Source organism: Camelus bactrianus, chromosome 2, assembly GCF_048773025.1.
Source record: "Camelus bactrianus isolate YW-2024 breed Bactrian camel chromosome 2, ASM4877302v1, whole genome shotgun sequence".
Classification (NCBI taxonomy): Eukaryota; Metazoa; Chordata; class Mammalia; order Artiodactyla; family Camelidae; genus Camelus; species Camelus bactrianus.
The window spans coordinates 86,997,217-87,020,324 of NC_133540.1; the positions used below are offsets into that span (position 1 = coordinate 86,997,217).

The following is a 23,108-nucleotide window of genomic DNA, read 5'->3' on the forward strand; positions in this document are numbered from 1 at the left end:
GCAGTCTTGACTGTAACTAGATGAGAAAGGGATAAGTAGCCAGATAGTTGTCAGCTGGTAAGCTTGTCTGGCATCGGTAGACGGACAGTGGTATTCCCCTGCTTGACACGAGCAATTTCACAGAACACCAACTTCAGTCCAGTTCATCTGTAGCCATGTTGGAATGAACCAAAACAAGACAACTCTGTAGTCACATCTAGGCACAAACAAAATCAAGAACGCTGTTCAAACCACGATTAGTTATTCAGTCACATTTGGAAAATGACTATTCTATTTATTAATCATTGGATCAGGTACTTGTGACATTATTAAGAGGTAAATGTAATCAGTAAATCTGTTTTAAAAAAACCCATTCACAGATTTAAATTAAAAACATTTTTGGCTGGTTGGATTAGTGAAGGGAAAAATGCTTTCTCAAAACAAAATATATTGAAATTATTTAAAATAATTCCTATCAAAAGCATAAACTTACGCACTAGGAATATTTATCTTAAGTCACTAAATGTGACTTATGAATGAAACACTCAGGCCATGTCACAAGCTTTTATTCACAATCTGTATGTCAGGCCCTACGGTAAGCGTTTTGAGTACAAAAATAATAAGCTATGGGTATTTGCCCTTAGGAAACTCACAGACTAATAAGGGAGAGAAATAGACAAACACTCTTAAAATGAATAAACGTGTTCTTAACATAGAGCCACGGAAGCAATAGAGAGGATAGCCTAGCCCAGAGGAATCAGAATGTTTCACAGTTGTGGTACTATTTGATTGAAATTCTGAAAGATGAAGAGTTTTTCTGGAGGAGGGAAAGAAATTTCTGCAGATAGATGCAGAAGCACTATATTGTTTGGGACTTTTGAAGGGCTAATTCTGCTAAGTGGTGCACCCTTTTGCCCTTTTCCATCTTCCTCCTTCCTATTAAGGTGCTTGTAATAGAGACTTAATGGCTCAAGACTGGTGCTCAAGCTGCTGTCTGAACTATTTTACTTCTTTTCCCCACCCAAAAGACATGGCAAATAAAGATATAAGTCCAAACAGTGTGCTGCTTATACAAACAAAATTTAAAATAGCCCTGTAATCTAGGCCCCTTTAATGAAGAAAATTTTAAGCCATCTGAATCCAGGTATTATGATCTATTTTATAATTTTAACAGGGTCTCTTTTGCAAAGGTATAAAGGATATTTTCTTTTCTAGAACGATTCATTTTAGGTTAAAAATCACAGTGGGCTCAGACAAAGATGGAAAACTCTTTTGCCAATTCAAGACTAAATACGGAAATGAATATGGAGTTTTCTTGATGTTGATCTGGCTAACATACATTAAACATATGTACATTTAACATTCTAAGAAATGCCTATTAGTTTTTTGCTTCCACCATTCCATTGAAACTATTCTTATCAAGATCATCAATCACCTTGAGGTTTGCTAAGTCCAACGGTCAGTTTCCACTCTTTATCTTACCTGCAGCATTCAATACACTTGGCCTCTCCCTCCTTCTAGAAATATAGTTGGTAATTAGCCTTTAAATAGTTTCTCTTGCCCCACTATTGTGTATATTCTTGTAGTAGTGGTCAGAGGGGTCTTTAAATGGATCAGGTCACTCCTCCAGCTCCCTTTCTCACTCAGATTTGAAGCGAAAGCCCTTCAGGGATATAGAAGACCCCACGTTACCTCTCTGGGCTCCTCTCCCATTACGTTCCCCTTTACTCACTCTGCCCAGGAAAAAATGGCCTGTTAGCTGCCTGTTAGCTGTCAGCATGTCAAGCTTCAGGACCTTCACACTTTATTTCCTCTGACCCAAACACATGTCTTGCTCCCTCACTTTCTTCGTTTCTCTGCTCAAGTGACATCTTATTAGGAAGTCTTCCCCTGATCTCCCAGCCTACCTCCCACCCCACACTCCTTTCTCCTGCTTTATTTTTCTCCATAGCCCCTAGAAGCCTCTGGCATAATATGTATTCAATAGTTTAACTGTTTATTGCCTGCCTTTCTGCATCAGAATATGAGTTTAATAAGGACCTTGCTTTGTTCACTGCTCTATCCTCACACTTGGAGCAATGCATGGCACATAGTAGGTAATCAGTTAATAAGTGCTGAAGGAGTGCATAGATAATTTCTAGTCTTCCAATTGTTCAATTGTGTGCTTTATTAAAGTAAGAACTTAAAATATCTTAGATATCCACACACAAAATTTGCCTTAAAATCAGTGAGTGACTAACACGTGAATTCTAAATATTGTGTCTCTCATTAGAAACCAGTGATAGTGACTATGTTCAGAAAAGCCAGGCATGTGTCAGCCTTTTTCTAATTAAAAAAATTTTTAGATTTGCCACTGGAGGGAGCTCATGCTTTTCTTTTTAACAAGAAAATTACACCATTTGACAAAATGACTGTATCCAAACTTAACAGGGAACCAGTATCGGAAGAAATTTTAGTTCTTTTCATATTTTCATTAGTTCTTTCCATTTTTTAAATTCTCCCCCCCCCATATCTTTCCAACTTTATTATGGATTAACCCAAAATTCCATCTATCCCTTCCTCCTTGGGGACAGTGAGGACTGTTGTGTTGGACTTTCGACAAATCTATCAACCCCAGGCTCAACAGGGACTAGGTTCTACCACCTTTCTTAGATTTTTTCCCTCTTAAACCATCATAGCCAAGTTTCTGAAGTCAAAATATTCCTCAAGAACCAGCTAATAGTTTTTCTCTCCTATGTGGTTACACTAAAACCTCAAAGCATGGTAACATTTCAGTTCTCTTTGGAAGAATGACTTTGTGAATAGAGAGGAGATAACCAGCTCCTTTGTAGATAGACCACGGCATGTCGTATCACTATTATCTCATAATGGGTAACAGAAGCAAAGGCTTGCTCTTTTCCTTTTGCCAGATTTCTTGGGTATGCCAGCTGAACCTGATTCTGTTCATTGCCTTCTTCTGTAAAATCTACTGTTCCTGCTGGATTAATTTAGACTACGATAAGGCTATTAATGTGATTGAGTTAAGGTGTTCCTAATTTTCACTGTTATAGAAACCCGTCAAGAAAATTTCCATCCTGGGCTCCAAGATTTCCTAATACTGCTACATCATTTTTCCATTTCATGGGAAATAGAATAGACTGTGGATAGTATTTTTAAAAATTTTAAACAAGGTATACAAGCATTTTGGAATCTCTTTTCAGAAGAAGTTACAATAAGGGGAGAGAAAATGTAATGTGTATATATTCCCTGTTTGTTTCTTTGCTTGTAAATCATGCTTGCTTGCTTTTTAAAATTTTTCTATGAATTATTAGAAAGAAAATTCTTCCTCTGTTAACTCCTATGATATGAAAGTTGAGATGGGTTGTCTTCCAGGATCCACAACCTCAAGGATCCTGTTTATTTCAAGAAATAAGCATTGAGAACACCTGTCTCCCCTCCCCTGGAATGTTCTGGTTATATCCTCAATTATAAAAGGTATCACATCACCTCTTGGGTCTGTCCCCAACCTGAGGGACCCACAGGGGTAACTGGACAATTGGCAAATCCCACTTTCAGGGAGAAGGATGGAGCAATGTGAGAACTACTTGGACATCACCTGGCATTGTACTCGGTAGGGAATAAAGAAAGAATGAAAGCTTTCTGGAGTCTTCTAATTTCCATCTCATGTTATCAAAATAATCTAAGACCAGAGAAGTGAGCTTCTCACATTGTGTCAGTCTTAAACCAGTTCCCCATGGCAGTTTATCTTAAAATATAAATATATTCAAAGGAGTACAGGGAGCATCATTGTAAAAGGTGGCCGATGTAAGCCATCAGGTATCCATTAAGCAAAAACTACGGTGCACTGGACAGAACACTGAAAAGAGGTAATGTTTGGGGAGAGCCCTTAGAGAACCTCAGAAATCAGTCTCTCATGCTTCAGTTTGCAGGTGAGGAAACTGCTACTCAAAGAGGCCATGAGACTTGTCAAGACTACACAACCAATGAGTGGTGGAACCAGAAAGATCTTCCAGTCTCTTGATTTCGAGGCTTTTGGTTGTCCTTCATCTGCAAGTTTTCCCCTAGTGTTAAAAGTCTGTGTCTGGGGATGTAGTAGATAATAACAAAGATAATAGCAGCTAATACTTATTGATTGGAATGAAAAGTATATTATATGTGACCTGTGTCATTTGGGTTCTCTGGGAATCAGGCAGTGAGACAGATTCAGATGTACAAGAGGTTTATTGGTGGTAACCTTTACACAAATAAAGAGAGGAGCAGAATTGGGCAGAGACTGCCTCAGACTGGGACGCAGATCTGTCAGGGTTTTCATTAACTCACTGGGACACTCCCGATGAAAGACTACACATTGGGGGGGGGGTCCCACACTGGGTGGAAATGACTAAGTCTGAGAATTCCTTCTATACTCAGTCATTGACTAGAGGCTGCCCAGTAATGAATTAGAATCTGAGGTGAGTCCAAGGGGCTGCAGCTGGAGGCGGTCAGCTAACCAATCACCCTCCTTGCAGCTGAACAACAAGTTTTTTGTTGAAGGCTGATGGCTTCTATGGCTACTGTATAACCCAGGTGGCCCCAAAGTTTTCTATTTTTCTGGAGTTACCTTCAGTATCCAAATAAAGTGACAAGGCCCTATTCCACCAGTTATGAGAAATCTAAAATCTTTCCCAATATTTTCCGAGTCCCAGGCAGGCTTGCATTTAAAACTGAATGTCACACAGTAGTGTTTTAAAGCTGGTCATCCCCCCATAGGAAGTCTCTCACTGGTTTTCTGTACCTTTACTCCAACCTGCTGTCATTTTTACAGTCCCCTCCAGTCTTCTGCCTCTCTTTTTGCTGTTCCAGGATTCCCAACACCCTCCCTAGCTACTAAAGGTAATTTCTGTTTCCTTATTATTTGGGGAAAATTTAGCTTGCTTTTGCTTTAACTTCCAATCCATAAGAACTCCCAGCCAGTCTGGACCTAATCAAAGGCTCCAAACAAGAGAAATGTTGCTTGAGGCATGTCCTGCTGCTTTTAATGTTGTAGAAGTGATTGCTGGCATTTCTCTTGTTATGTTACAGCACTGTTTCCCCCTCTCTGTTCTATGGGTTTACTTTGACATTTTTCCTCTCACACTTACAGATTTTCATGTTAGTTCCTCCTTCTGGAGGAAGTTCAGATTGGGTACTCAGATGGTTAAGGAAAGCTGATGGCAGGTGGAAGGGCCTTCTTGGTCCTACACTCTACACAGAAGGCAGAGGCCAAGGCCTCATTCCCTGGAGTTGGAGATACCAGCAACTTTTTCCTTTTTTTTTTTTATTAAGCAAAACAAATTCTTTATGAAAACAATAGACTTGAAACAGTAAAGTGAAATATTATATTTAAAGAATGAGATTTTTAAAACTGTATAGCAAACTTTAAAAGGAACCAAATAGTTATATATAACTTGACATCTTTCCAGCTAATCTTTTACCAGTTTTCCCCAGTTCACAGTCTCATTCTCAGACTTAGATTTGATTGCTCATTTGTGATTTGCTTACTTCCTTAAAATGTAGGGTCAGAAATCCTCCGGGGAACTTTAACTTGGTATCAAAATGCCTCAGTGATCTTTTGGCCCGGTGACTACCTAGGAGCTAATTAACTCCTTATCTGTAAGGAAGGTTGTTTGTTTTCTGTTTTCACCTAATTTCATCCTTTCTATACTGGCCAGAAAACAAAGGGACAGTATTCTAAAGCATCTGTGATTGCAATTTCTCTCCTTATCTTCCTTTTTAATTAGAAAACAACTTTCTGTTTTCTCAGGAGGGATAAAGAAACCTCAGATAGCTTTCTCCTAATTAACTGATTGAGAAATCACTGGCATTTCAATTTAAAAGTTTACAGATTAAATATTTTTTACTGATTACCAATTGCTGTAATGTATAAACTTTGTTCTGCAGATACTGACTGCTTTCTGGTATAGCAAAATAATTAAAATTTTAAATCAGAGAACAACTCCTAATAGTTAAAGTCACTTTATGACAGGGCAGTCACGGGGGAGGACTTCAGTATGACCGGGAGCATGCTGGGATGGAGTTACGGAAAAGCGAGACTTGAATCACGTGTAGGTGGGAGTCAGATAGATGAGGGGAGTGGGGGGAGCAGGTGAATAACAGAGCATGAGCCAAGCTGAAGGCAGAAGTCAGCATGGTAAATTTAGATGACCGTGATAAGAGTAGTTCAAATTGACTTGTAAAAGGCACGGAAGAAAATTTAAGATAAAGTATGTGTCTGTCAATGAAAGACATATTAAGTGCTTCCTAAGTGCCAAGCACTGCTCAAGGTACTATAAAAGCAGTGGTGAAGAGGACAGAGTTTTCTGCAGTCAAGAAATTTAAATTAATGTTTGTGGTAGGGTGGGGGACAGGAAATAACTATGTAAATGTTTTTAAAAGATAATTTCAGATTATGATAAAATTTGATGGATTTATCTGATTATGATTAAAGAGAATAAAACAGGCTGTGTCTACCAGATTTTTTAAATTGTGTGCCTTCTAGGTAAGATCACAACAGGCATCCCCTGTATGAATGTTTTATTCTTTTGTTAGTTTATGTTTGCACTATTAGCATTACTTCCCTCATGAATTTCTTAGTAGGAATCCTTTAAAGCCACTTGCCCATTTTGTGAAGATGGGCTTAGTTAGCAGTCTACCTTACAATCCTTACAATCCTCACAATCCTGGTTCTGGTTTAGAGTTAGCCGTAGAGGACTGTGCCCCAATAAGGGGCAGCCCATTGTTGCAAAGCGCAGAAAGTGACTGAGTGAATGAGGGCACGAGTCAGTCCCTCCAGCTGCGGAGGTCTCGCTTCTTCCCCAGGAAGTCAGTATGTGACACAGGGTCACCCTACAAATGCACTGAGTGAAGCTGCCAGTACCAATCGCTGGTTTCCGATTTATAGTACATCTTCATTTCTTTATTTTTCAGACAAAAATGTTATAAATATTCTCATTTCATCCACTCCATAAGGTGCACACATTCCACTTTGAAAAGCGCTAGAACATAGAAGGTCTGGGGAGGGGATGGTTATTTTACTAAGAGTCATAAGGGAAGGAAACCAGGAAATGACATTTAAGCTGAAACTTTAATGAGGCGAGACAGCCATGCAAAGAAGAGTGTTTCGGACCCAGGTGTATCAGTTAGGGAAGCTGAGTTACTCTATTACAAGAATAAAGGATTTACTGTAGGAATCAGATCTTACACAGATGAGGGAAGATCTGGGGAGATGAAAGTCGGGGAGGATAGTCAGAGGGCTGGAGAAAGATTCACTGATCAAACCTTGAGAAGCACTGGTACAATTGTACACATAAGAGCTTGTGAGAAAAAATCCAAGACACCAAGACTGTCCAGCTGACAAACTGGGACTGCCAGGGGCCTTGGGGAAGCTGTTGCTTCTGTGTAACTACTGCCTCTCTGGGTCTACTTCCAAGCTTCTGGTGGAGAACCTGGGACCTTTGTTGGTCACGAGGCCCACAGCTGTGAAGACATGGTGAACTCGGAGGCGAGCAAGGGCAAGTTGCCATCCAATGGATCCACTGTCTGTCATTACATATAATCAGGAGTAATGGCCAGTCCTTTACTTCTATTTCCAAATCTCACATCTGTGCCTCTTTGACTAACTCCAACCTAAAATCACACAGGCAAGGGGATTCTGGGAAACAGCTCCCAGCTTCATCAAGCTGATGTAGTACAACCCAGCACAGCAGGCAACAGTGGATATGAAGGCCCTGAGAAGGAAATTAAGTCAGTGTGCTTGAGGGTTAGAAAGAAGGTGAGGCCGAGGCTCTGTAAGTGATGGGGAGGGTGGAGGGTGTGTGGTCAGGGAAGCAGACGAAGCCTAACTCATGAAGGGCTTGGTAGGCCTTGCTATGTTTGACTTAATTCTAAATTACAGGATTTTAAGCAAGGTGGTGGTATTCTGTGAGTTATGCTTTGAAAGGATCATCCTGGCTGTCATGAATGGTAAGGATGCAAGAGAAAAGTTGAGAAAAAGAAGCAGCACAGAAAAGAGGAAGCTATTGAAGTAGTCTAGGAAAGAGATAATGATGGCCTGGACTATGGGTATAAAAATACAGATACAGAGAACTGGTCAGGTGGGCTTTTGGTCTCATTTCTCCAACCTGTATTTTCAGTCCTAGGAACATCTCTCTGTTTACGAGGTGTGAAACTCCATCTGCCGTGAAGAAAGTGCAGCAGAGGTAAATGGTCAGAGGAGGTTGGGACTGACACTTAGTACTCCCTATGCACCAAAGTCTGCTTTGGGCCTGTTCTTCATGACAATCCTGGATGAGGAACCTGATGCACAGGGAGGTTACAAGTATTCTTGAACCAAGGCCACACAGCTAATGAGTGGTCGGCTTCTGGTCTTAACCTAGATCTCTCCGAACCCAGAATCTTAGCTCTTTACACAGCATCCTGCTATATTTCAGGCTAAGGCCCTTGTGGGCGTTGTCCATCCACCATCAGCTGCTGCCACCTGCCCCAACATCACACCTGTCTGGCCTCTCAAGCGTACCTCGAGTGTATAAGGCTGATAGTCTCTGTCTGCTCCCAACCTTCTGAGAGACTGTACACTGTATAACACCTCCAGCCCAAGTTTTCCTGGACTCTTAAATAACATATCCTACTTTTGGGTCTCCATAACTACTTGAGGCTTTTAAACATTTATAATTTTTGGTCTCCTGGGTATATATCTTATTGGAATAGCATTACTCTTGAGGATTAGGAAATAAATTGCATTTCATGTAACTCTGATAAGTCAATGTTGTTATAAGGCATTGTTATCAATGAAGTTTTTTCCTTTCTTCAAAGAGCCTTTTGAAGGGCTTTCAATTACACCTTATATGAGATGAAAACGAATGAATAAGGACACATGAGAATTACTGTTAAATGTGCAATAGTTGAGTGCATATTCAAGACATTAAAAAATCAAGACTTGTTTTCTGATATGGTCCTTTTATTGATAGCATTGTCTTTCAACAAAGGAAATATTTCAAAGTACAGGATATATATGCCAATATTGCTTTGAACATGATTATTTGCTTAGAGAGTATACATGCATATATAAATGGTAAATGATTGTCATGTATATATATGTCATAGCTACTTGGTCAAAACACGTGGTCTTTGGGTATACACTGTCCACTTTGCCTGTGAGATGCAAGGTAAGTAGATCACAGACTCCCAAATTATGAAACATTTAGATTTTTCAGGGGAGTTACACGGAAGAAGCTAAAGAGTTTCATGACTAGATAAGACACTGGGATCACCACTGGGCAGCACTGAAAATCTCTGCAATGTAAGGAGTGACAAAGTTTGAGAAATAGGCATAAATTTAAATTCTGGCCAAAGACATCCTCTCTTACACAGTTCATGGAACATCATCTTTAAGAGGGTTTCCAATCCCTGCAGAGGCTAACTGGGTACCAACCACGCTTCCACTAACAGGATCTACTGCTCCCTCTAGTTCTTGGTAACTTAATACCTGCTTTCTTCATGAGAGCTGGTGTGGTAATCAATAATCACAGTACTTTACAAACTTTGAAACAAGCTAAACAGGCAATGAAATTCGTATTTACCTAAAATGAGTTTTCAGAAGGGATTTGGTGGCTTTCTTGTCAGATCATAGAAGACTGAGGCTTGTCAGGAATGGTATTAAAGGAATATTTGTATTGGGGGTGCTGAACACTAGGTGATCTCTAAAGCCCCTTCTCATTGTCAGATTCTATGATTCTAGGTATGTTGTATATTTAATGAAAACAGTTCAGAATATCCACAAGTGATTTAAACATTTCCTTCTTATCTGTTGGAGAGGCCAAGTTAACATCCTGTCATAATGAGACAAGGATGTTGCATCACCCTCAGTCCCTGAAGTTTTAATGGCCTGAAGATAATGACTATAAAAGATGTTACCAGGGAGTATATGGAGTAGCTAATAAATAGCCAGATCCTGCTCTGAGGAGATGATCTGATTGCCCTCCTACCTGCAGAAACTGCAATTAAGAAATTATTCAAAACCTAGTTTCACAGTACATTAGGCACGGGTGGTAGATTCAGGGAAATACACTGTGGCCCCTGCCCTCAAGGAACTGAAAATTTTGTTGGAGGGAGAAACATACAAAAAATAATTAGAAAACAATTAAGTGCTCACCTGTATGGTACTGAACACAAGTGAAATAGCAGTTTTAAGGTAATCCATGTATTCAGAAGGCTTTAAGAGGCAGGATTAAATTGAGCCTTGAAGACTGGATCAAGTGAGGATGAGTGAAGAGAAGGAGGCATTTCTGGGGAGTGCTGGGGAAAGAGTGAGAAAGCAGTAGACTCAGGTGAATGAGAGCATGACCTGTGTTGTAGAGGGGGCAGGCACTGAGTTGTGGTAGGATGAGTGAGGAACTGGTTTGGCTGAAGCAAAGTGGAATGATAAGGAATAAAGGGGTCAGCCTGGGCAGGCAAGATGAAGTCATACGGCCTCAAAATCAGACAGAAGGTTCTGAAAGCCAAGTGCTATTCACTAGAAACAACCAGCACGAATCTCTCAGATATGCTGTTTGTGAGGCCCACAGGCTGATTCAAATACAGATGCTGATGGCTATGGCAGCGTGGTGAGGTCCAGCTCCATTCCAAGCTGTTTGGCATACCAACATGTTGCCAGGCTGTGGCTTGCTGACATGTGCCTCAGAATACTCTCTGGAGGCTGCAGTGTGTGGCCTGGGAAGCCTACGGCTAATCTCCAAGGCAGCTGTTGTGTGTGGGATGTCGCTGTGTGAATCCAGATGTGGGCGTTACTAAGACTGTGGTCTTAAGCATGATGCAATTCATTTGGTCCGAGGTGGAAGAACAAGGACAAACTATAGCTTCTAACAATTCTTAACATGTAGATTTTTAAAAGCAACTTTCTAGCTTTAATTACAATTTCATAATAATGCTTTACATTTTCTAGTCAAATCAACGAGCTTGTGTATTAAGGTGCAATCCTCTTTTGGAATTATTTCAGCATAATTAAAAAAGCATCTTTTTAACACAAAACACTTGCTGGTAAAGTAGTCGCTCAGGTAGTCTTCTTTTGTTGACGACGTTGAGCTTTTTTAACTTTCATAAATTTCTTGTTTTTTTGATATTTTTTCCCTTTCTTTTGCTTTTTCTTTTGGCTGACCTGGAGAAGAGGGGGGGAAAGTGTAGTGTTTCTCTATTTTACCATTTTTCCTTCCTTATATTATACCTGGACTCTCCAGAGCAGACTGTGGTCTTTCTTTATCCTCAAAACCAGTTTAAAGTTACTTCACTCTCTAAGGGGATCCTTTTGATGCTCTCTACTTCACTTGCTCTGATGAGGAGGAAATAGCCCTCTAACTGGTCTTCTCTTATCCATTCTCTGGGCTCCAACCTTGCTTACAACCAACCTCTCGCAACTACAGCCTTCTGAGGTTGGTACTATTATTACCCACTCTTTACAGACGAGGAGGCAGGCTTGCGGAGGGTGACTTGCCCAGAGTTGCACAGCTAGAGTGCGGCAGAGCTGTTAGCCCATCAGACTCCAGAAGCCAAGCACCCAACTACATATACTGTGGCCCTCTTCAAACTTACCTCCTTAGCAGATCATATAGGATTCTTCCCCCTTTGTCCTGGTCTGCTTTTCTACCTCAGTCCCTTCTGACTCTCTCCACATAAACTCGAGCCATGTACTTGAGGCTCCCTGAGCACAGCAAGCTCTCACATGATTCTAATCTTCTTTTTCATGCTGCCCTCACCCTCCTAATGAACTAATTATCCTTCAAAACCCAAATCAAATGTCACCTGATATGAAAAGTCTTCCTTAACACTTTCTCTCTGTCCCCATCTCTGGCAAAAAGTCAATTACTCCCCCTTCTATTATCTTCAAGATTCCTGTACATTGCTTTATTTTATTTATTTATTTATTTTATATTTCTCACATTGTACTATAATTGTTAGCATATTTGCTACAGCAGGAAGAGGCTTTATTTTATTACCTTTCCATTCTCAGTGTCTACCATTCAATTCAATACACCATTTACTGTATCGGGTAAGAAAGACAAGCTCCCTGCCCTTGTGGAACATATCTTCCAGGGACAGAGACAGACGTGTGACACTGTAAGCCGGAATACAATTGTACCTCAAGGTGATGACATCATTTTAGGAACAAAATAGGAGGACAATCACATGAATGAAAAATGTATCCCTAAAGGAATTATATAATTCTTTGTGTTCCAAAGTTACTTTCTAAAGGAGAGAAAATTTTGTTCCTCTTTTTCACCAACCTGTTTCTCCCACACTTTGATCAGTTCTTTCACATCTGCTGAATCTGGGTTTAGACATGTTTGATCTCCATTCTTCATTGTAGCACTGCCAAGGAAATAGCGACAAGATTTTTTTTTTTTTTTTACTTTTAATAATTTAAATGCTTCATCGTACTCACAGAATTCAATTCCCCATTTAAAATGTGTTTGTGTCATCACTATAAGCATCTGAGACTTCCAGGTTTTTCCCCTGCCTTTCCATTTCCTAAGTGATTTAGGGGACTTAGATACATTTGTAGGATAGCACATAACCCTAAATTTTAAAAATCCAGCAGGTATATGCAATGAGAGAAACTTATATCTAAAGATAATATAGGTTCTGTTGTGCTGGAAATAGCTATTTACGTTTAAGGGAAAACACAAAATAAAACAGTTGTCAATATATCTACTTTTTTTTCCCAGAAACAATGAAAACCAGCATGAAATTTCCTAAATTTTCTAATGAAACTACTTAAAACATAATAAAATGTTTTCCTAAGACAAGATTAACAGACTGGTTGAAGTTTTTAAATTACTTATATCAGACTCTCCAGGAATAATTTAAAGACTTTTTTCTTTAGTTTTTCTGTTTAATCTAAGAGTAGCCATTCTATACACCACCCTTGATTTAGATTTCAAAAGGTTTTAAAATATGCATATTCTTTAACCTAGCAATTTGAATCTCTAGAAAGGTATTACTAATAGGAAAGAATTAAAGACAATATTGCCACAATAATAGTTTGATTTCAATAGCAAAAAAAAATGTAAATAACCTACATTTAGGCATTGGTCATATAGATTATGGTACATCCATATGATAGAATACAATTTGGCCATTAAAAATGACATTAGAAGAAATGCTATTATTGCAGAGGATTTATTGCCATGAGGAAACATTCATGATATGATGTTAATGAAAAAGAAGATTAAAAAACAGTATGTAGTGTATGATTTTATTTTTGTGTGCATATATATATGTGTGTGTCTATATTTGTATACACAAAGCAAATGAAGGTTTAGAAAACTGTATACCATGGGATTAACAGTATTTATCACTGGATAGCAGGATTACAAATGATTTTTATTTTCTTCTTTTGGGTTAGCTGCATTAAACATTTCTACAGTGAACATCTAATACTTTCATAATATATCATCCTTGGTTCCTAATTTCTACCAGAAATTCTTTGTTTTTTAGAAGAAAAGAAAGAAGTAGACCAGATTTATGAAGGGGCAAATCATCTGCATTTTAAGTGTCTGACTGGGCAAGCATTCCAAGGGTAAAATTCACACTAAATTTAACGCTGGAGATTGCGTGTTGGATGAGTTTTTACTTACATGATTTCAGTTTTCTCACAAGAAGGACTTGGGGCAAACTGTTTAAGGTCCTTTAAGTATTTTGAATGGATCACCCCTTGGCTGGTGTTGATGCAGGAACAGCGTCTACTCCTCATTACTAGGGCTCCTAAAGGAAAAAGTAAGAGTAGAAAACATTGGTTTACACCAATGTCTCAATTTAGGTGATCCATCAAAATGAAACATTTGTCTTAGTCATGATTATACTATCATTTACTGACTTCTGTTAATCATCACCACAAAATTTTGATGTAGGTGTTATCTCCATTTTATAGATAATGAAGCTAAGGTTCAGAGAAGTTAAATAAAGAACAAAGCCTTTCAACCTTTAGGGGACAGGTGCAGGATCTCAGTTCAGGTCTCTTTTGAGTCCAAAGGCACTACTCTTCACTACCATATCTTACAAACTTAGGAAAAGACATCTTCATAATAGTCGATAAATGCCTAACACAGGTCAGACACAGATAGCTAATTCATCTGTGTCATGCAGACCATAGTTTCTCAAGCAACTTCCCAAATCATTTTTTCTTTCTGACAGTGAAATGGACTTAGTGTTGGTTTCGACAGGAAGCGCCACTTGTAAAAGCTAATTACCACCACCATCCTGATCTTCCCCACTGCCTTGTTTTTCAGTAGTGCTTTTAACTTTTGAAAACTCTTTAAAATACACTATATTCATTCCTTAATTCTTTTATTTATTCAACATGTATTCACTCAGAGCTTACTACATGCCACACATTGTATAGTAGGTAGAAAAAGCATAACTATAAAATCTACATTTTACAGCTGAGGAAATGGAAGTCTAGAAAAGTTCACTAATTTGCCCAAAATAACAAAGGCAGTTAGGAAGCAGATTAGGGACAAGCTCTCTGATTATTGGATGCTTAATTGGTTAACCACAGATATACTTATCAAGAAACACTATCAGTGTGACAAAAATAACTTAGGAGACAAAGTCTTCCAACTCATTATCAGCCAGTTCAGCAAACATTTATTGAAGCCTTACTACATGCTAGGAATTCACACACCTCGACTTGTGTTTGATTTGGTAGGTCCAAAATATGAACTGGGTAATCAACCACAGGTGATTTACATACTTCCTGATGCATGCAAAGCAACCACCTTTATTGGGCAAATCAAGAGGCTTTTACAGGAACTCACATCTCTAACTTTACTAACCTAAAATAACTCAGAATCCCTTACCTTGAACTCCAATCAGAGTCAGGAAGATGATACTCAAAAGGAGAGGAACACCACTTTTCTTCATAGTGGTAGAATGGAATCACTCCTGTATTGGATTTCAAGCCTGAGAAATCCTTTGGAGAACATGCTCTTAGAAATCATATTTATTTAGGAAATCTGTTTTCCTCCTAAACTCTGATTGGCTGATATTCTTAGCTGATCCAGCTAAACTAACCACAAACTTAATTGTGCTGGGGGAAACCCCTACTCTCAGATCCAAGGGAATTTCTGCATGCATTATCTCTTTCCATTTCACATAAATGGGTAATTTAAAATAAGGGATGTGAAATCACTATCACTGGCAGCCGTTAGCACACTCACAGCTGCTCACCTGGATGAAGAATAAGTTATACAATGACAAGAGTTGGAGATGTATATTGTATGTCATTGTCATTGTATACATTGTATACATTGTGTACATTTTATACATCTCCAACTCTTGTTGGAGATGTGGTTTCCAGATGGGAGATACCAAAGTTCAGATAAATAATACACTCTTTAATTTGTTTTTACTATACTTGGATTATCCTATATATACTATATAGCTACATTTATTTATTTTTTCTTATATTGTCTACACAACAATCTTAAACAATCAAAATACATTAAAAGGGACTTAACTCAGGGACTAGATCATTTTCTACTGTGGTAAACTCATTTTGTTTTTTATGTCATTGCTACTACAGCTTATTTTTCATATGATTAGATTAGTTAGAATAAGAGAAATTATTAGTTGAAATTAGTTGAAAATAGACAATTAGTGCTACATCAAACTTAAAAACTTCTATGTATCAAAGACAACAATCAACAGAGTGAAAAAGCAACCTAAGGAATGGGAGAAAAATAACTGCAAATCACAGATCTGAAAAGGAGTTTATATATATGGAACTTCTACAACAACAAAACCCAAATAACTCGATTTAAAAAAAATTGGGCAGACTTGAACAGACATTTCTCTAAAGGAGATATACAAATGGCCAATAAGCACACGAAAAAAGCTCAACATCACTAATCGTTAGGGAAATGCAAACCAAAATCACAATGAGATATCACCACATACGCACCAGGATGACACAACCAAAGACAGAAAATGACAAGTGTTGGGGAGGATGTAGAAAAGTTGGAAACGTTGTGCATTGCTGGTGCGAATATAAAATGATACAGCCATTATGGAAAACAATATAGAAGCTCCTGAGAAAATTAGAAGTTCCTCAAAAAATTAAAAATAGAATTACCATGGAATCCAACAATCCCACTTCTGGGGATATGTTCAAAAGAATTCAAAGCAGGATCTCAAAGAGATATTTGCACACCCACGTTCATCGCAGCGTTATTCACAATAGCTAAGAAGTGAAGCAACCCAAATGTCCATTGACAGATGAATGGATAAAGAAAATGAGATACATGTATGCAATGTAATATTATGCATCCTTTAAAAAGAAGGGAATCTTGTCACGTGCTACAGCATGGATGAGCCTTGAGAATATTATGCTCAGCAAAATAAATCACAAGAGAACAAATAATCATAGGATTTATGATTTCTAAAGTCAAATCTTAGGAAGTAGAAAGGTGGTTGCCAAGAGATTGGGGAAAGGGTGAGGTGAAATTAATCTTTAGTGGATATAGGGCTTGAGTGTTGCAAATGAAAAAGTTCTAGACATCTGTTGTACAACAAAGTGAATATACTGAACACTACTGAACTATACACTTAGTGATGGTTAACATGGTAAATTTGATGCTACTTATTTTTTTTAACACAATAAAATAAAAAAAGAGTAAGTGATCAGCTGCATGTAACAAAGATCCAAATTAATAGTGGCTAACTAGACAGAAGTGTATTTCTCCCTGACAGAGATAGGTGACTAGGGCTTTTATGGTGGTTCTGAGATCTCCACTAAGTCTCCCAGTCTCCTTCTATCTTGTTGCTTTATCACCATCTCTTCATTGCTTCCCTCGTGCACATGGCCAAAGGGGGCTTGCCACCATGTGCACTTTCCAAGTAGAGGATGGTGGGAAGGCAAAAAAAAGGGCGTTTCTCTCATTTTCCTCCTATCACCTTTCATCACCTCCCATGGGCCAGAATTTATTCATATGGCCACAACTAGCTGCAGGGAAAGTTAAGAAATGTGATCTTTATTCTGGTTGATCCACTAAAATTTAGAGGTTTCATTACTGTAGAATAATTTTTCTCAACTTTTTTTTTCACAATTGCCTTTCCTGAGATAAACTTAATCAAATTTAAAGTAACATAAATCTAAATTAAATTTAATTTCTCCCTAAAGAGAAAAATAAAATATTAAGAAATAAGATTTGTTGAGGGGGAAGGTATGGCTCAAGTGGTAGAGTGCATGCTTAGCATCCACAAGGTCCTGGGTTCAATCCCCAGTACCTCATCCTAAACAAACAAACAAACAAACCTTGTTACCTCCCCTTCCCACTGCCAAAAAAAAAAAAAAAAAAAAAAAAGACAATTAAAAGAAATAAGATTTGTTGGACAGGGTTGAACTTTGGTAGTCCATAAGTCACTGTAATATCTAAGATTTTTTTGGCCCTCCAAGAACCAATTTTTGTCCCTTTGAGGACAACCCCCCCATTGAGAATGCATGCTGTAACAGATACTAGCATTGTCTATTACATGTTGTACATTTTTTGGATTGGCTTCTAGATGAATTATTAATGCTTAAATACAGTATCATGAATTTTTTTTGAAGAAAATGTGTGGTAACCTTTGACACAGCTTATTCATTTGGTTATGTTTAATTTTGGTAATGACTGACCACGGGTAGGGTGGAGGTCCCGGCTTTGCTACTTAACATCTAATCATATTCACCTTAGGTTTCCTGGTTGGCATTTACCCCGGGGAAGACTTCCCTGATCTCCAGACTTGGTCATATGCTGTGTTCTCATGGCACCGCCCACCTGTCCTCATTAGACAACGTTATGTTATCTGCAATATTACGGTTAACATCTCTTCTGCCACTAGAGCAAGGAAGGCTTAAGAGGGTCCACGACTGAACGCAGTGCTGAGCACCCACCAGGCGCTCAGTCAACACGCGCGCAGGAATGAGGGAAGAAGCCAGGGAATGAAGGTTCTGGGCCTGGCTCCGCACTGCGCCTGCGAGGTGCTACCGGGCTCTTTGGGGCGCGCGCACTGCGCATGCCCAACCAGCCCGCTTCCAGAACCTTCACTGGGGAAGCGGTAGTCGGAGCTAGAGCAGCTCACGCGGTTAGTTCCTCTGCTGGGTGTCTCTGCTGCCTGCGCTGATCCGGCGAGAAGCTCGTCGCGGGTAAAGGTAATGGTTGTGCGCCTCGGGATCTCTCCCCTCTGCTCCTGCATGTCCCCACACCGGTCTCCCAGGATGAAGGAGGCCGCGCTTCCCGGGGGACGCCGCGAGCTGGCCCCGGCTCGCAGTTTCCACGCAAGGCTTGGGCTGAGACCTGTGGGCGCGACGGCTTCGGAAGGGCCTGGTCACCTGGGCGGAGGCCGCTCCGCGAGGCTTAGGAGAGTGGTTCGGCCTTGGGCTGCAGTGACTGACACAAAGGTCTTCTGGGCAAGAGGAAGGAGCAGTTGGGGTCTGTTCCGAGTCTCTCGAGGCCTGAGTGGTTTTTTTTTTTGTTGTTGTTGTTGTTTTGTTTTGTTTTTAATGGGCAAGTGGAGAACTTTCTCTGGTTACTAGCGGGACGGAGGCTGTGCCAAGCGATGGGACCGCTCCGCGTGGAACAGGTTTGGCCTGTCTGTGCGCGGGGAGGCTGGGCCCGCCGCCCTCAGGTTAGGCCTGTTCATCACTCGTTTCCTTGGCCTCCTTTGGGAAGCCGCCCCGAAAATTCTGACAGGAAACACGTTTCTGACTAAAAATCCCACTGAAGTGGCGTTTATGGCTAGATAGGGCTTTTAGGAGAAACAGAAACCTAGGAGGAGGACATTGCAGGCAGTTCTCACAGCCCTCGGAAGGGAGCCAAGGATTATCAGCCCTGTTAAAAACAACAGATCATTCCCAGTTCCCTTTGGATGAAGTTTTAACCTCATTTGCCTTGAGAAAAATCCCACTTCCTGTCCTTGAAGAACCAAATGCTGAAGTCACCCTCCTGAGCAGAGCGGGGGTTCTGTTTTCACATGTGCTTGCCCGCCTCCTCCTTCCGTCTGTTTGGTTGTGGAGCCAGTGCAGCCGGTTCAATTATGTACACAGCGTGACCCTGCTGCAGTGAAAATCTGAGTCTTCCCTTTTACTTTGAAAGGGGAAGTTTCCCTCGTAGTGAAAACCCCAGACCTGTTTTGAGTTTCTTGCAGTGTGGACTTCCCCTCCTCTCAACAGCTATTGCTAATATTAAAGGATACTGACTTGAAAAGGGTTTATTTCTTGAAAGTCTCAGAAGCCCCTATTTAGCATTCTGAATTTTCTTCTTTCCCTTTTTCTCCCCATGCAGGGAGTCGTTCCTTCCTTACAAAATATAGCATGGGAAGCTGTCTGCAAGCACATCATGTTTGTGGTGGGTGGGCAATTTCATGTCCTGCCTGGATCTCAGGTAACAGAGAGAAAGGAACAAGTTCTTCCTTTATTGATCTTAATATCTGGCGTCCTGGTTTAAATTTTTTTTATCTAAAGTTTACCGACTGGATTAAGTCTGTGAATAAACTGTCCTGAGAGGGAATATCACTACATACTTTAAAGGACAGCTGCAGCTGAATGCTGGCAGTAACACAACATTTTTGCTCTGTGTCCTTTGGCAACTCAGCTTATAGTCTGATAAAATATAACCATAGTTATTAAGAAACTGCTGCCTAACTTGGAAAAAAGTTATCCTGAAAAGGAAGAAAATATTTTTGTTTAAAATATCCCTGTTCACTTAAAATGATTTACAGTAAGATTGCTTTTCTAAGTAACTTTACAAGAAAAAAATCTGTTCTTCATTTACTGTTTATCATTCATTTATTTCATTCATCACACTTTTATTATGATCATTCTAGGACACTAATATGAACAGTAATCTCTGCCCTCAAAAAGCTTACAGTTTAGTAGGAGAAAGCAGCATGTAAATTACCAATTACTGTAGAAGTGGTATGATACAGGATTGGAGACAGGTGAGGTGCATAGAAGGTCACAGCTCTGACTAATGGCCTTGAACACAGCTGTTTAAATTAGACCTGGAAGGGAGAGTTGGTTGTAATCAGTTATTAGAAGAAGGTGGAAGGCAGGGAGGCATTCTGAGCAGGAGGCATGAAAAAGTATGCTAAATTTTAGAAACTACAAGAACTTTGGTAGGGGTGCAGGGTAGAGTGATAATGCGGGAGTGGTGAGAAATGAGGCTAGAAATGTAGCAGGAACCAGAGGATGAAGGGCCTGGTAAATCCCTATGTGGTGAGGAGACAGTGAAGGATTTTACTTAAGGGAGTCACGTGAGAACATTCATAAACAGATACACATATACACCTATCTACATCTGACTTTTGTCACTAAGCAATATCATTTATCTTATTTTACACAAACATTTCCTGGTGTCTATGTAGTTTATATGTTTTAAAAATGTTTTTTTATATTTGTAGTCTGTCTATTCTCAGTGCTGGGCATTGTAGTTATTTCTGTTGTTTCAAATACTCTTATTTTTTCAGAGATTTTACTTTCTTGGTCTATTTCCTTTCTTTAAAGGTTTAGAGACAAAGGTTAGAAACATTTTTATATCCTCTGTAACACTTTGACAGTTTACTTGTCAGAAAGATTAGACTAATTTTGTAATGCCTTATCAGTATGTAGATGTACCAGTTTCCCAATTCTCTTGTCATTTATATTTACGTTTGTTCGTTTGCTATGTGAAACTTGGTACCTGAGGTCAGTGTTTATTTCACTTTTTTTTTTTTTTTTACTTATCAGCTTTTTAGTTTGTGTTGGCTTAATATCTGAATCTTCTACCTTTTCAAAATCACTTGTCAAGTGGAGTCAGGGTATTGAATTTATAAATGTATGTCAATTCTTTACATGTTTTGAATAGGACATTTTAATCTGTTTTCAGTTAAAATACGTACTTTTTCTATTTTTTGCCTTCATTTCTTGCATAATTTTTATTGAAGTATAACACATGTTATATGGGCTGAATTGTGTCCCCCAAAATTCATATGTTGAAGTTCTAACTGCCAGGCTTCAGAATGTGACTGTATTTAGAGATAGGGTATTTAAAGAGCTAATTAAGTTAAAATGAGGTCACTAAGATGGTCCATAGTCCATCATTACTGATGTCCTTATAAGAAGAGATTAGGACACAAACATGTACAAAGAAGACCATGTGAAGACACAGGGAGAAGACGGGCATCATCAAGCCAAGGAGAGAGGTTTCAGAAGAAACCAACCTTGCTCACTCCTTGATTTTGGACTTCCAGTCTCTAGTATTGTGAGAAAATAAATTTCTGTTGCTTAAACCATTCGGTCTATGGAACTTTGTTATGGTAGCTCTAACTAACTAACATAACCTATTTACAACCTATTACAAAAAATGTGTATTTATAGAAGAGTGCACCAGTATGGCTCAGTGAATTTTCACCGAGTGTCCATGGCATGACAGTATCCTCTTCTTTCCCAAAGATAATTTGTATCATAGATGAGTTTTGCCTATTTTTGAATTATATAAATGGCATTATATGGTATATCGTATTTAGTGTCTCTTTTCTTTTTCTAAATATTATATTTGTGAGATTCATCCATGTCATGTGAGTAGGAGTCATCATTTCATTTTAATTGCTCTTACAGTATTCTGTTATATGGCTTACCATAAGGTATCTTTCCAGTTGGTGGACATTTTGATTGTTTCCCATGTGAGGCTAAAATGAATATTACTGTTGTGAATGTTCTTGTGTATATCTTTTGGTGCACATGTATATGCATTTCTGTTGAGTATACGTATTACTAGGAGTGGACTTGCTGGTTCATAGAGTGTGTGTATATTCAGCTTAAGAAGTTGTACCATTTATGCTTCCACCAGCAGTGAATGAGAGTTTCATTGACTCTACATCCTCACATGTGTTTAATATCATCAGGCTTATTGTTTCTTCCTATCTAAGTTTTTCACTTTTAATTGTTCAGGAGTTTTTCATTGTTATAAAATACTGACTTCTGTTTATTTCTGTAATATATAAATATTCCATTGTTGATTGTTTCAAACTATGAATTATTGCCTAATATAAAGTGTGGATTTAAGTTTCTTGATCTCCAAATTAATGTCTAACTCTCCCACCAAAGTTTGTTAAATAGTGATTTTTCTCCATTGCAATCAGATAGTGGCTGGTGCTAGAGTCATCGGAAGGCTTTATTGGACTGGATATCCAAAATGGCATCACAGGCCTCCTCTATGTGGCCTCTTTCTTCAGCAGTATAGCCCAGGCTGTTAACTGGCCCCTGAAGACTCCTACATGTGGCCTGCTGCTCCAGCAGTATAGCTTAGGTGGTGGTGTCTCCACCTCCATGTCCTTCTCCCTCCATCCTTTCTTCTCCTTTTCCTCCTCCTCTTTCTACTTCACTGTGGTGTCATCTTTACCAGTATTCTCTGTTTTTTCATACTGTTTCATTTTACTGCCTAGTGTCCTTTCATTTTAGTCTGAAGGACTCCCTTTAACATTTCTTGTAGGGCAAATCTAATGGTAGTGAACTCCCTTACCTTCTGTTATCTGAAAATATCTTTATTTCTCCTTCGTTCTTTAAGGATAGTTTTGCCAGATGTGGAACTCTTAGTTGACAAGTTTTTAGTTTCAGCATTTAAAATAGGTTATCCTGCTGCTTTCTGGTCTCTTTGGTTTCTGATGAGAAGTCAACTATTAATCTTATTGAGGATCCTTTGTATATGATGAGTCACTTCTCTCTCAGTGCTTTCAAGATTCTCTCTTTGTCTCTGAATCTTGACAGTTTGATTATTATGTATATCTTAGAGTTTATCCTGATTGAAGTTCATGAGTTTCTTGGATATGTACATTCATGTATTCCATCAGATTTGGGAATTTTTCAGCCATTATTTCTGTGAATATACTTTCTGTCCCTTACTTTTTTTCCCCCCTCCTTTTAGAATTTGCATAATAAGTATATTGCTTTATATGATGGTTATCCCATAGGTCCCATAGGCTCTGGGTTTTTTTTCCCCCTGCTTCTCAGACTCAGTAATTTCAGTTGTCCTATTTTCAAATTTGCTGATTCATTCTTCTGCTGGTCAAAACTGCTCGTAAGCCCCTCTAGTGAATTTTTCATT

At 39.1% G+C, this 23,108-nt stretch overlaps 1 protein-coding gene across 1 annotated transcript; it reads right to left on the reverse strand.

Moving 5' to 3' along the window:
• Positions 1 to 8,932: 8,932 nt before the first annotated feature.
• Positions 8,933 to 14,982, reverse strand: CXCL9 (C-X-C motif chemokine ligand 9). Its single transcript, XM_010969314.3, has 4 exons — positions 14,847 to 14,982; positions 13,626 to 13,752; positions 12,273 to 12,357; positions 8,933 to 11,149 (listed from the first exon to the last, which is right to left on the reverse strand). Exons 1-4 carry the CDS (start codon positions 14,908 to 14,910, stop codon positions 11,045 to 11,047), a joined length of 381 nt encoding a protein of 126 aa, XP_010967616.1. The 5' UTR covers positions 14,911 to 14,982; the 3' UTR covers positions 8,933 to 11,044.
• Positions 14,983 to 23,108: the final 8,126 nt, after the last annotated feature.